The 15,123-nt window shown below is 42.5% G+C and overlaps 1 protein-coding gene across 2 annotated transcripts in view; it reads right to left on the bottom strand.

Moving 5' to 3' along the window:
• BICD2 (BICD cargo adaptor 2) overlaps positions 1-15,123 on the bottom strand; it is a 300,929-nt gene that overhangs the window by 18,615 nt on the left and 267,191 nt on the right. For both annotated transcript variants that reach the window (XM_078661607.1, XM_078661606.1), the window contains exons 4-6: positions 12,481-12,930; positions 10,598-11,602; positions 8,022-8,173 (exon numbers count right to left, since the gene is read on the bottom strand). In XM_078661607.1, the coding sequence (XP_078517733.1) occupies positions 8,022-8,173; positions 10,598-11,602; positions 12,481-12,930 (1,607 nt within the window). The remainder of the gene's footprint in view (positions 1-8,021; positions 8,174-10,597; positions 11,603-12,480; positions 12,931-15,123) is intronic.

Genomic DNA, 15,123 nt, shown 5'->3' with positions numbered 1-15,123 from the left:
GAGAAAAAATATATCTGCTTCAGGGGATACTGGATTAGGTGGTTTAGAAGCCACAACGTGTTCCACCTATTATGGATGGGCAGCACTGGCGCCATAATCTTCTGGACAGCTTTCAGATTTCAATAAAACCTAGTTCTAGCATAAATATCAGGCGGCGTTAATATCCCAAAATAAGGCACTGGGGAAGGCCTTTTATGAGCATTAGGAAACAAAGATCTTATCATATTTAAATACCATTTCGACAAGGTGGGCAAATGGGTTCCTTATTATCATTAAAATATTTTCTTTTAGTATTCATGCAAATTCGTATTTACATCACACAACAGCAATTATTTCAAGTGGCTTTGCGCGTTCAGACGACTCACAAATGTTTTGCACCTCTTATTAACCTGCGATTGTTTGCACCTTAACGCGGTTCCTAATGGTAAATGTACATAGTAAACATGAAATGTACAGTGCTGTTTTCGGGACTGTGTTGTAATGGAAAGAGGTGCTTCCAGTGACAGGACAGTGAGAACAAAGAGTAAAACCAAAACTAAATGCAACCTCAAATCCACAAGACGGACCCCACTGTAACAACCATTAAACTTGACTCAGTATGTACCCTGCTCCCACCAGAAATCTCTATAAGAACTAACACTTCCAGGCAACTGAAGCATACTCAATGCTCAGCTGTGGAAATCACAAAAAATGTACGCCAAAGGTAGGTGGCCACTAGGGAGGAATTACCAAGACACTGAGAAACCCACCGAAGATTAATACTAGGATGAGTTGTCTAAATCACTCAGGGAACTACTTTCATCTTTGCATAAAATGTCTGCCTTAACCACAATGAATATGGGCAAAAATGTGTGGCTATTGAATCTGTGTTTGTTATTGTAAAATGTGCAATTCTGTTGTTCTCTCCGGATGTTTTCTGCTATGTCGTGCATTTTAGAAGTTCGCCCATAGTACAATGTCCCTTGTTGCTCCCTTGCTTGTCTTCCACAACATGTGCTCTGCTGGTCTTCTTTAAACTCCTAAGCAAAGTGCAGATTTGAAGGACCTGGAATTGAGGGCTGTCCGTTTAGGTAAGACTCAAACATCTTTATCACATTACAGGAATTCAAGTAGAAAGGTGGTGGTAATGCGTTAGCAGCAGTATGTGTTGGACAATCGGCCGAGGCGGCAGCCATGTTCAAAACCTTCGGGATCGCTTACCCTCCAAAGGATTGGAGATACCGACCAAGATGTTCCAGAGAGGGAGTGAGGTAAGACAATTTTTTTATGCATTAGGAGAGCCTTAAATCTAAGATATCTACCGGTTAAGCAGGCTTGAGAGCATGGGAGATACAGCTGGGTTAGCCCCTACCCGAGAAAAGCTGGAAATATTGTTCCAGACAAGATAAGGACACGCTATTTATTAGACATAAATAGGTCTTTTTTTAAATGCTGGATGGCTTGTATTCTAGTCCAGAGAGCATAGCTACATTTAAACCAGATAGTCTAGTTGAATTTTAAAAATGTAAAGCCATTCATTTAGCATGTTTGCATGTCACGTGAACTTGCCGAGAGGAGAGCCGATATTAGCCTGAGGTGTTTGAAATATTGGAGGTAATAGTTGACTTGGAACTTATGGTAACCCCAGAAGTTGTACTGTTGGCACTAACCGAGGTCTCCGAAAGGGAGGCGCAGACTGGTGTCCATAGCGCTTTAGCTGGTCAGGTGTCAAGTGGCCACCCATTGGCTGATGGAACGCCCATGAGACTTTTCGGAACCCTACATAATAAATAGCCGAAGTAGGGAAGTCGAGCCATCAGCAGACATCGAGAGTTACAGCATATAGCATGAGATGAAGTGTTTTTTTTGGTAGACTGACATGTAAAAGTGCGATATGTGACTATGTCAAGAGTATTGTATGGGATGCCTTATTCGAAATTTTGTGATGTATGTTGAAAAGCATAAATACAATTAAAAAAAAATTGGAAATATTTGTCATTGGGTTGACCAGAAGAAAGAGTGGTAAACACGAGGGATGATGCAAACAAAGCTGGAACGCTCATGAAAGAGGTAGTGGTCTAATTAAATTCAACACTGAGAAGAGGACACCTATCAATCAATCAATCAATCAATCAATCATGGACATTTGTATAGCGCGCTACTCACCTGGTAGGGTCTCAAGGCGCTGGGGGGGAGGGGTCCGCTACTGCTCAAAGAGCCAGGTCTTGAGGAGCTTCCTGAAGGAAAGGTGATCCTGGGTCAGTCGAAGGTGGATGGGGAGGGAGTTCCATGTCTTGGCTGCCAGGTAGGAGAAGGATTTTCCCCCGGCGGTGGCTTTGCGGATGCGTAGTACGGCGGCGAGGGCGAGGTTGGTCGATCGTAGCTGGCGGGTGGGCGCGTAGAAGGTCAGGCAGTTGTTGAGGTACTTGGGGCCCAGGTCGTGGAGGGCCTTGTGTGCGTGGGTGAGGAGCCTGAACGTGATCCTCTTGCTGACGGGGAGCCAGTGCAGGTCTCTCAGGTGGCCGGAGATGTGGCTGTGTCCGGGGACGTCCAGGACGAGTCGTGCGGAGGCATTCTGGATGCGCTGGAGTCTTTTCTGAAGTTTGGCTGGGGTTCCGGCGTAGAGGGTGTTTCCGTAGTCCAGTCGGCTGGTGACGAGTGCCTGGGTGACCGTCTTCCTGGTTTCGGTGGGGATCCATCGGAAGATCTTACGGAGCATGCGCAGGGTGTTGAAGCATGATGATGAGACGGCGTTGACTTGTCTGGTCATCGAGAGGGAGGAGTCCAGGATGAAGCCCAGGTTGGCTTGGGAGTGGTGCCCAGGGCAGGGGGCCACCAGGAGTCTTCCCAGGCGGAGGGTGATGATCCCAGGATGAGGACTTCCGTCTTGTCTGAGTTCAGTTTCAGGTGGCTGTTCTTCATCCACTCGGCGACGTCTTTAATCCCTTCGTGCAGGCTGGTTCTGGCGGGGTCGTTGGTGAGGGAGAGGATCAGCTGGGTGACGTCGGCGTATGGCATAGACATCTCAAGAAAGAGCACAGGATTGGCACTGAAGAATATAAAGGTCACTAATCAGGAGGGGTACTTTCAGTTTAATACACCAGATTATGTAAAAGCGTTCCAATTATGTGTGAGGTCTGTGGGGGCGAGCACACAACTTTTTAGGACACATAGGGGAAATAAAATAATTGAAGGTTCCTTTTAATGGATTGGTGAGTTGTGTGTGCATGCTATTGTCGATGGTGGGAAAATGCAAGAACTAGTCAACGGGTCGATCAATAGGGCGATCAATAGATACTTCCAAACACACACGCACTCACTCGTCCATCCTTCCATGCTCTCCTTCCATGCTCGCTATTTCTCGTGATCCTTACACTCAGGCATTCATTCATCTACCCACAGACTCCTGCTTGCATTTAGCCACTCACCCATCCAGAATAGATGAAGGTTAGAAGTGGGCTTTAGAAAATGTTGCATGGGTTACCTTTCGACAAAATAGTTGTGTTTGATTTTCAGGATAGTCACAATATAAATAATCTTCGTTTTGATTAAATGTATGTAAATTTATCTCATGTGGATGTCATGAAAATCTTTCATGGATTTAGGCAACCGTGGGGCAATGTTGGACCCATCTTGAAACCTTGATTTAAATTTGTCAAACACCCTCCCAGTTAAATTTACACAACAGAAATACTAGATTAATTAAAGGGCCCTATCCTCCTTCAAAGTGTACGGTTAGCGATTAATAAATACATGAAAATGTCAGCCAATTAGGAATTGTGAATCACAACATCACAGTAGAGATTTTAGAGATGGCTGGCAGCAGCTGCAGAATTTATTAGGTTATAAAAATTACATTTCCAAGCTAAAAGAGGAAGAAATTGCTATCAGAAAAAAAACTATTGGTTTTGTGTTTCTCTGCACCATGTGAATATCAAAAAGGTTAATAATTATAGTCTGAAAAATTGTATGCAACTGAGGCAAACAATTTACTTTACCAGTGTATTTACAGCGCCCATCACAAATGAACTCTGAGATTCTCATGTGGACTATGCATTGAAGCTGATGGTATGTGTCTTTTGTTATAGGTACACTAATAGTACATTAGTTGTAAAGTGGCACTATCGACCCCTTCCAACCTTCTGTGCCAGTGAAGAGTAATCCAAGTTTACACTGGCACCAAATAGCTTCAGAGTGCTTATTTTGAGGTCTCTCAACAGTCTACCGGCTCTAGATAGACTTCCACCACAGCTTCATTCAGGAACCTACCTGTTCATTTAAAAGGAGGTAAGAGGGGCAGAGCCAAGTTTATTGATATACCTCTGATATAACTCACACTGGCCACCTGTCACCATGTATAAGGGTGGGTGCAAGAGCCACAGTATTTTGCGGGTTATTCCTGTGCAGCTAATGGAAAGAAGTGGGCTGCAGGGGACCCATTGGGGAAGCAATGTGAAACAGATCTTGGTCATATAAGTTTCATTTCTCATCCCAGGAACACACTTTTTTGACATTTTACAAATTTCCTGTGAAAGTCAGGTGTGGTTGAAGAAGCCTTAATGATACAAAAATGTCCTTTTGGGCAGCGCTGTTAAGACTACAGCTCTCCTAGAGATAGCTGAAGAAAAGAATGAGGTACTGACTGCATGGTTCTGTTAAAATCAAGTTCTCTTTGTGATGTGGCCCGTGCTTTGGTCTTATGGTATAGGGTTCCTATTTATTCTTCTGAAGTCAAAATATAAACAACTTATGAGATCAGATCTACAACATCACTGCAAGTAGGAAACCTCTGAGGAACAGTCATTACAATTCGACTCACAGGGATAAAAAAAGACCTGTAACTTTGTTTTTTATTGTTAAATACAAAGGTATCTATGGTAGCATCTGTAACCCTAATTTGTGATATTTATAAAGCTAGTCGCTTGGGAAATCAACTTCAAATTGCAATCCACCAACCTGTTGCCCTCTTCAAAATTACCTGATCGACCCCTAAATCCAGGGTGGTGAATCTGTAATGGGGTCACCACTCAATCGGCAGCTTTGCCCATCACTGCTGCACTCTCCTATCTATTGTAAATTAAACTCATAAAACATGATGAAGAGGAGAATGAGATGTTTCTATGAAGTACACTATTAATCGTCTTTGTTTTCTATCTTCTGTATTTGCACGGAGTAAATCAAGCGTGGATCAAGATTGAGCATTGACATTTTATAATCAAATACTCTTACCATGAATGAACCATTAAACTTGAATATTAATGTTCAAAATAAGTGCAAAAGTGCCAGAAAAAAGCAGTTAATTCCTTTTTGGTTTCCCATTCATTTATTTTTTACCGAGGTCCTGACAATTTCAGTGATGCAAAGCTTTCTGTAATTATACCTTTTAAAGTGGAATTTAGCTGTGATTGTTTCTTGTGAATGTGAAATGAGTTTGGAAGGCTCACCTCAACTTCCAAACTCCTCATCACAAAATCCACCTCCCCAACTTGACACATCTGACTGAAGTAGCGGTGTGCAAAAATCGCACAACTTGTTTTTGCGTACTGACCTGATCTGTTTGGCGAAATTCAACATAAAAATGCAAAGCTGACATTTGTCACTGTATTTTTCTGTGTGAAATTGAAATGTGTCGAATTTGGACTCTAGGATGCATTTCGTGCTAATAAAACAAAAAATAAACACAAGTGCTGCAAACAGCAATGGGCGTTGTGGTCATTCGTGGTGTTCCTGTGGGCTTGCATTAAATTTTTGGCGCAAGCGGTGCATAATTATGCAACTTGGCGTATAAAATGTTATTTCAGGAATATCATAAAGCAATCGTAATGTGAGATTACCAAAATGATGCTGCCGTAACAGAAATTTCTTCCAGACCTCATCAGAACTGAACTTGAAATTGTCAGGACCTTGGTAAAAAATAAATGAATGGGAATGCAAAAAGGAATTAACTGCTTTTTTCTTGCACTTTTGCGCTTATTTTGAACATTAATATTCAAGTTTAATGGTTCATTCATCGTAAGAGTATTTGATTATAAAATGTCAATTGGCTTGTGCCATCATGTAGTTGTAGAGAAATCATGGGCCTGGACAAAATAAAGAAGGTTAGGGGGATGTCTCTAGCCACTTGACCATGCCACAAGAGATGTGGAAGAAAGAGGTATTGTGGCTGGAGAGGTTTGATAGTTTCACGTACTCCTCAGCGGGGCTCCTTTTGGGCACCCACGCACCCGAACATAGCACCTGCCCTGCCATATAATTAAGAAACCAAGAAAATTGCTTTTTTTCTGACCTTTATTTCCCCCCGACTATGATTGCAACTCTGAAAGATGCTGCTTGAAGGAATGACAACCACTCCTCCTCAATTACGACTATGCCTTATTGGATGCCAGCTGGTCTGTGCTCGTCGCCGAAATGTGCACATATTACTTAGAATGTGAATTTCCTCGTAGCAAACACATTACTGATTCGGTGGTACTTTCATAAAGAGCGCATTTTCAACCCACAGCACCTCTGAGGTCACTTTGGAGCTGTGACATTTCCAGTTGATGCTGCCTAATATGAGGCATCAGAGATGATTGTCGAATATTTTCCCACATGCTAGCTGTCTGCCCCATTAGGATTTATACCCAGAATCCTCAGCGCTGGTTCTATTTGGTCATTTTGTATTAGTTGTTTTCCTAGGATGATTATCTTTTTGAGGAAGTCAAACACCCCCATAAAGGCACATTTTTGTATTTTCACGTTCAGTTTGGGGAACGCGTGTCAGCATTCCCTCCTGTACTATCTTAACTAATTTAATATTGAGGCGTCAACGGTTGTTATCTGGCAGGCACGTGCCAGGAGGCTCGAGCGCGCAGCGTCAGCACTGGCCTTTCAGAGGAGCTGAGGAGGGAATCTTCCCCGTCACGCCCCAGTGACCGACGCCCGTCAGCGCATCTGTCCACATCACCCCCCGGGCTCGTGGAGGGAAGGGTGCTCGGTCTGCGACGGTTTAAAAGGCGCATCTTCTTCCAGGAGGCTGAAACTGCGCTGTCAGCACCCTGCAACAGCCGCTAGCATTTCAAGGAATATATCCACTGGGCGGGGCCTCATCCTTAACGCAGTTTCGATGAGTTGGCGCTTTCGCAAGACGTGGGGCGCGAGTCACCCAAATAGGAGGCGTTTGACGTGAGGTGAAACGTGACAGGTGATGGGAAGGTTGCGAGCAGAAGCTCCGCTTCATGCCAAAAGATTATCTTAATAATTAAACAGCATATGTTGGAAATAAATAGTAAACAGTTTTACACGAAGACCCAACGATGTCCGGGATCAACAAAGTCCTATTTAATCATGCCCCAAACAAGCCCCTTTGTGCTAAGAATTTTTCACATCCATGCACTCAGATCTGCCTTCACTGCATGGATTAAATACATTCTCACTCATTTATAAGCAGGGCTATTGGGAAATAATTTAGATCCTTTACATCATTGTGACAATTTGAATCCACGAGGTCGCCATCTTCAGGTAGTATACTCTGTGACTTTTGCTACAAGCAGATAAGATCTCACGCCGGTCCAAGGGGGCAGGTTCAAATAAAAGTCCCTTTGATGAGTGACCCTCTTGTTGGCAGATTCTTTAGACACACCAGAGCCTGAAAGGGACGTGTATGCTTTGCTGTAACATTTTAAAGCAGATTCAGGGCTCACCAACAACTACTGAGGTTGTAGTAGTTAGTGCTGCTTTGCTCTATGGGCTCTAGGTAGGTTTTTATTGGCCTGAGGGGACACACTTTCTCACTGGCCACTTAAGAGTAGCACGCTACGCAACTATCTAGAGGTCGCTCACACTGATATCTGAGGCGTACAACTTCTCAATAATCCTTTCATTCTGGTATATAGATAACCGGATATGAGCTCACTTGTATTAGAGCGACTGTACTTTTACTCAATAATAAAAAAAGAGCACATGATCAAAGATTTGATCCTCCTCTCAGCAGTTCAACAATTGTGCCACATTTATAAAATATCCGACCAGCCAGTTGCATGCATGAAGGAGAGATCACTCACCTGGTTGCAAACATGGCTCTCAGAGAGGAGAACGTAGCAGCATCTTCTTTGAGGGCCTTCAGCTCATTGCGCAGCTTCATCATAGTCTCTCGAACCATCGCCTTTTCGTTCTCGTACTTGCCCTTCAGGTTGGCTAAGGCTACCTCTGCCGTCTGTCATATAAAGGGAAAGAAGAGGGACTCAATCATAACATGCACTCATGCAGACAACTAGTGCACAAACAAGGAGCAGTAAGCATCAACAATACAAATCACATTTCATATACAGATCCACATGATCACTTTAGAAAAATCATTGTACAGTAAAATAAATCTATTACTGTAATATCATAAGATTCCAGGTCTTATATATTTATAAAGCTCCTCTAGAATCAAGGATTTTATGCCGAATAACACAGAGAACTACTGAGCCATAAAGGGAACATAAACGTAATCCAAATGGCAGGACCATTTAAAAATGCCATAGTTACTTCTCTGAAAAAAAGACATACCTAAAAGAGTCTTCACCACATTCTGAGCTGGTAACTCAAAAAACACCACTAGCATTACAACAGGATGGTGGGAACATTGTCATTTTACAAATACTCTCTTACTGGGTCTATCTTCACTAATGTTTTCCGATACCCCACCTTTCTCGAAATTCCAAAGAAGAATAACAGTGTAATAATCAATCCACATGATCAGTGTTACTGGTGGGCGTAAAATCATTACTGACTCATAAAAGCAATCTATACTAGTGTTGTATGCATAGATTTATCCTGCCAACTTTTACATTGAGTTTCTATGTGATGGTTAAATTACAATTGGCAATCAAGTTCATTTGAATAATGAACAAACAAGGAAAGGGAAGGGGTTGAGAAAAAGATATGATCGGAGGTTGCCCTGGAAAAAATTCACCTCGATGCATGAAACAGAAAAAGTTAATGTTAACACAATGAGTGAAGTCAAGATATAGGATGGTCGTATTGAGTGGAAGTTTTGAAATGGACTATTAGAGAGATAAACAAAAGAAGAGAAAATGCGAGACATTTTTAGTTTTAGTTAGAGAATCTATTGTCAAAGCTCTATGGCACATGTTGTGGTGGACAGGGACAGCAACTTTTGCCGATAATGCCTTCAATTAAGTAATTGTATGCATTTACGCACAAATGTAACAAAACGGCCAGTTGCTTCAAAAGATTTAACATCTTTTGACATCAGGCTTCAAGATAGTGGTGATTTCCACTGTTCTGTCTTTATCTACACTTAGCAGCTTTTGGTCTCCTTAAGTACTTGAGTTTACAGATGTAGGCAGTTCAGACCTCACCTGGCATGCTGATACACGGATTGAAAAAGTTACTTATGTGACATCAACTAACTGAACATTTTTCTGAGTTCATTTTTTAATGTTTTTTATTTTTTTTTTCATTTTACGGAGGTCTATATAGTGCGAACTTGACCTGAATCGGGTATCAGAGCACTTTACATAGCACCAATTGCATTACATGAGGACATTTTTTTTGTTGTTGTTAGGCACAGGGAGATTAAGTGATTTGCCCAGAATCACAGAATGTTCAGCGTCGTTGCGGAGACTCGAACCCAGTACCCCAGATTCGAGGATGACTGCCCTAGCCTTTAGGTCAACTCCTCTCCCGTGGTTGGTCTCAAACAATCTTATTTAAATGCTCTGATCCATACAGCAGAGTGTGAAACATGCACAAGCTAGCTTCAAGAATATGCCAGCCTTTATAAGCTTCTTTGCCAACGTAGATTAGGAGATAAGCAAGCAAATAACTAAAACAAAGACATGTGGAGGGAAATGTACTAACAGCGCTATGTCTACTGTGTCTTAGCCTCTAAACCGTGAAATTCATTTTCAATGGGCATTACGTTCTAGCAAATCATTTACAGGGCACCCGAAACATTGCTGCTAGACACACTTCATGAGTAATTATTATACCTTATATGCTAATTCATATAGGCTGTTGCTCATGAAGTGCACAGGAGTAGGTAAACTGCATTGTGCACTGTAGAAATATTAATAATGACAAAAAGTGGGCGGAAAGTAGGAAAATTTAAAGAAGTATTCGACTGCAAGGGAGAATATAATTAAAGGGCCCAGCAACCAAACTGAATCAAACATAACAAGGAAAAATGTATGTGAATATATGATACACTGACAGGAAAGAACAGTTCTCAAACAAGGAACAGTTATGGTTACTGTGGTTTCCACAACAACAGTGAGTGTTATTGTGACAAGCCAGGGAATGAGTGTAACATGCGGTTGGGTGTGTTTCCTCTGGCCGAATCACTGTCAAATCCTGGGAAACGTCTACTTGGTTCCTACAAGCTAAATCAAAACAGCATACATGTGTTTCTATGTCAAACCAATTGCAATTATCAAAATGCTTGGAAGCAGTCCAGATGAAAAGAAAATTAGAAATGTAAAATGTGTTAGCAGATGATACCCAAAGTCCAGTTTACATCGCTGTGCATGCTTGATATCTAGGACCAAAATGGTCTCCAGAGGTATCTTGGCTTTAACAAAGAACTATTTTTCCTAAGTGTGCATGACTATGGTAATAATGCCTTTCTCACCTGTTTGTTGGCTTTGAGGACAGTCCTTAAAGTTGCGATCTGCTCCCTCTTGGTGCTTAGCAAAGACTTCAGCTTCAGAATTTCCTCCATGAGAACTTCCTTGTCCTTGTCTCCTGCAGCCCCAAACTCCTGGCTGGCAACCTGTTGCCGTGACAGCTCAGTTGTTCTATCAACAGCAGCCTGCAGATGTTTGATCTGATCGCGGATGATAGCAATGAGGTTATAAATGTTCATAGGCTCTCTTCGAGGATCGGACACTGGAGAAGGAAGGGGTGAAGCAGGAGACACATTGCCGTCTCCATTCCCATTCTCTGTTATCAGAAGCCCTTTAGAAAGAAGGATCGGGGACCTCCGACTGCGGCTCTCGGGGCTGTTGCGCCCTCCTTTACCTTCTTTGTAGTAATCCAGCATAACCCGGTTAGGCGTTTCATTGTTGCACATGCACACATGGTTATAAAGGTTGGCCAATTCTTCACTGAAGGTAACCAGCTCATCTTGAGCCACAGTGAGGCTGCCCTGGGTTTCTCCAGCCACATCACTTACTTTTCTCAGTTCTTTCTCGAGTCTCACCAACGTGTCTCTGTCTTGCCTAGTAGTTCTTTCAAGGTAGGAGATTTTTTCGGTCAATGCAATCGACTCACTATCAAATTTGCCCTTCTCCTCCTCATACTTGGACCCGCATTCCTCGTATTTGGCCTTAATTATTTTAAGCTCGTCCTTGAGGTCGCAGATCTCCGAGACAGCCACCTTGTATTTGCACTCCAAGATTTCAGGCCCATTGATGTCCACTTCATAATAGTCTCCGTCTTCGTGACTATCCCGCTCTTTCTCATTGTCAAGGGCAGACTGGCGCTCTTTGCTGGCCTGCAGCTTCTTCATGGCGTTCAGGTTTTCAGTGAGCCTGCTGACTTTGTCATGCTGTTCGGAGAGAGCACCCCTTGTGTTCTCCAGCTGTTTCTGAGATTCTTGGAGTGTACAGAATAGATTAACCTTTTCTCTTTCCATCTGCAAAGAAAACAATTTATAGTGAAATCCTCAAAAGTGTCGAATAACCCTAAGTGCCAATGATTCACAAACACACAATATATACACTCAGGGAGGCAATATACAGAAATAAATAGTACATTATTAATGTCAAGATCAATATGCTAACAGAAAAGACAAACATAATCTGAGACTACGAGGATATGAATTCCCCATTGCTCTCTGCAACTGTTTCATACAAGAAACTTTTACTAACCTAAATCTTGCCATGAGTTTTTATCTACGTGGACTTATAACTTTGTTTGTGTGACTCATCTGATTTACATTGAACTGTTTCTTGTTTTTTTATCAAAATGTTCTAAAGTGCACTGTTGGTAAAAAAAAATATGTAATGGTAGAATAACTATCCAAATTGTTTTGCTAACAGCTCTACCTCTGCTGATGGTACCAGCCACACAGTCAGGCTTTTTTCCACACAGATAATTTGAGTTCACCTAGTGCTAAGTGGGGTGGATTAGAGTGTGTGAATCTGTTCCTATTACTCCATGTCACAGCAGCTAAACAGTAAACACATACAGGACAAGAACCTACAATTTGGGAGGATGGTCTAGAGATGTCTAGATGGAGGTAGTTTTGTGTCAGGGGAAATGCTCTGTTTCCTCATTGTATGAGGGCTCATAAGATAGTCATCTACAATGGTAAAATCCAATTCATCATCACATACCAGTAACATGTTAATCCCAAACAAATATACAATTAGTATATCACAATCCGTAATACATTTAGAGCACTCAGATCTACAGCTACACGTATACAGCATCCTATTTTTCGCCAATGTCTGACATAAAAACCACCAAATTTAAATAATGCTGAGCTTTTCGAGATACACCTGGTCTTACCTGCATGAGTTGTTGTTTCAACTTTTGGATCTCGGATATATTCAGCTCGCTCAGAAGGTCAGAGACCAGACTCGGTGCTGGCGGGAAGTTGTCATCTTTCTTTGGAGTGGACACTTTATTGTCATTGTTCATTTTGCTGAGACAGTTTTGCTCAAAGCCATTCATAATGTCATCGTTGTTGGGCTCTGCAGTTTCATCGCTGAATTTTAGGCCATCCAAGGAGATGTTCAGGTGGTTGGTGTACATAGTGTCATTGATGTTCATATAGTGCGAGAGCTCTTTCCGTAGGTTGTTCTTTTGTTCCCGCTCGGTCTTCAGCGTTTCCAGGGCTTCCTCGAGTTGCCTTTCTGAGATCTCTTTTAACCGGATGGCATCTTCCAACTGACTGTTGGAGAACTCTGCTTCTTCTTCGAGTCTTTTAATTTCATGCTTGAGTCCTTCAAACTCCACCTAATGGAATAAATGAACAATTTCAAAATCTTAAACTGTGTAAAGGCTGAAGTGTAATTAGCTTACACATACCATTGTTCACCGCCTGCAAAATGGCGTCTCAAGTGCTCAGATGCACTTTGGTTACAATTCATACATGAAAAAGCATTGGCAGCATCCAAAACACAAAAACCAAGAAGAAGAATCAACTATCTGGAAAAGCTTAGCTCTGAGTTTACTCACATAAATCAGGGGATTAGGCTCAATAACTATGGGTACAAGGAATGAACTAGAAGGGGGCACAAAGATGTACAGGCAGCTACAAGCAGTGCCAAAATAATGGCAGAGTTGGGATTCCTAAATTTCAGAGACAGTTCCCACAGACCTGCAAAGCAACCTTTTGCACAATGGATCAGACAGTTAGCTGTATTCAGGTCAATGCAGTAATGTTCTACTTATTAGAATTGTTATTTTGTTAGGCATCATGTCCACACTAACATCTAATTTGGAACAGCAGTGCCTAGGACACCACCAGTGGACATGAGTGACCTCAATCTTAACACTGCTGTACGCGGAGGCCATTGCACAGTTGGAGGTGCATTTTTATTGCAGCTATTCGTACATGTAGTGGGTTTTACAGTAGTCAATTCTCTAGTAGGCCAAGGTCACAGTGATGTACGTAGTGTAAGACATAATAATTACAGCTGAGAGAGTGAGTGGGTTGATGTATCTTCTATAACATATGCCACCAAATTGCTTTTATAAACCACAAGGCACACAACAAATTCTGAGTTTTCCAACAAATCGTTTTTTTGCATGATACTTGCACATGACGCACAAGGGTCATTTAAAAAAATGCACTTTGAATGTGTTACGCGTCACTGTGTTATGAAAAACGACTCCAGGGATTTTTAAGAAGTTATTTTTAGACTACATTATTCCAAGTATTGGCAAGACTATTATTATTAATATTATATTTGTAGAGCGCGCAGCTACCCGAAGGTTTCCTGGCGCTAGGGACGTAAAGAGTGAAGGGAAAAAAAACAGGATCTGGGACATAAAGACTATTGATTACACAGCCAGGTTTTAAAATCATTACGGAATTTAAGGTAGTTGGGTTCTGTGCGAAGGTTGAGGGGGAGAGAATTCCAAAGGGATGGAGCCAGATATGAGAAGGAACGTCCACCCATTCTGGCTCGCTTGATCCTGGGTACTTGAAACTTATGCCGATTGGAGGAGCGGAGGAGACGGGGAGGGCAATATTGGTGTACCAGGGTTTTGAGGTATAAGGGAGCAGTGCCGGAGTTGATTCTGTGCATGTAACATAGGGCTTTGAATTTAGTGCGATTTTCGACTCGGAGCCAGTGGAGATTTCGAAGGGAGGCTGAGGTGGAAGATTTATTTGGCAGTTTGCAGAGTAGCCTAGCCGCAGCGTTTTGTACCACCTGAAGTTTACGCGTAACTTCCCTGCTAGAGCCCAGGTATTGGACGTTACCTTAATCTAGTCTGGATGTTTTTAGGGCTTGGATTACGTTTTTTTGTGTTGATTGAGGGAGCATCCAAATGATCTTCCTAAGCCACTTTAGGATGACAAAACAAGTAGAAGCAACTTTGACCACTTGTTGCTTCATGGTCATTTGGTCATCAAGAATAATGCCAAGGTTGCGGGCAGTTTTGGAAGGAGAGGGTGGGGGGCCCATCTGAAGCGGCCAGTGATGGGGGCCCCACAAAGCTGTGTCGTTGCCAAACAGGAGGAGTTTGGTCTTTCCACCGTTCAGTTTGAGTTTGTTGTCATGCATCCATTTGGCAATGTCAGTGAGTCCAGAGCAGAGTGAGGATGAATTGGAATTGGGATTCGCGGAAAGTGAGTAGATAAGCCGAGTGTCATCAGCATAGGAGTAAATAGTGAGCCCAGCTTGTTCAGCAATTGTGGCTAATGGGCTGATATACAGGTTGAAAAGTAGGGGACTAAGTATGGAGCCTTGAGGGACACCGTATTGTGATTTATGTATTTTGGAAGTGGAGGTGGGGGAAAAGACTTGAAATGTTCTGTCGGCTAAAAACCTAGAGAGCCACTGCAGTGCAGGGCCCATGATGCCACAGGAATAAAGTGTGTTGAAGAGAATGGGGTGGGAAACCGTGTCAAACGCGGCACTTAGGTCTAACTCATAATTTGGTGGGCGGCGCTCGGGTTTGGCAGTGTGGGAGCGAGGT

This window comes from Lissotriton helveticus, chromosome 9 (genome assembly GCF_964261635.1).
Source record: "Lissotriton helveticus chromosome 9, aLisHel1.1, whole genome shotgun sequence".
NCBI lineage: Eukaryota > Metazoa > Chordata > Amphibia > Caudata > Salamandridae > Lissotriton > Lissotriton helveticus.
The sequence above is the reverse complement of the archived record's forward strand: the minus strand, read 5'-3'. Positions and strand labels throughout refer to the sequence as shown.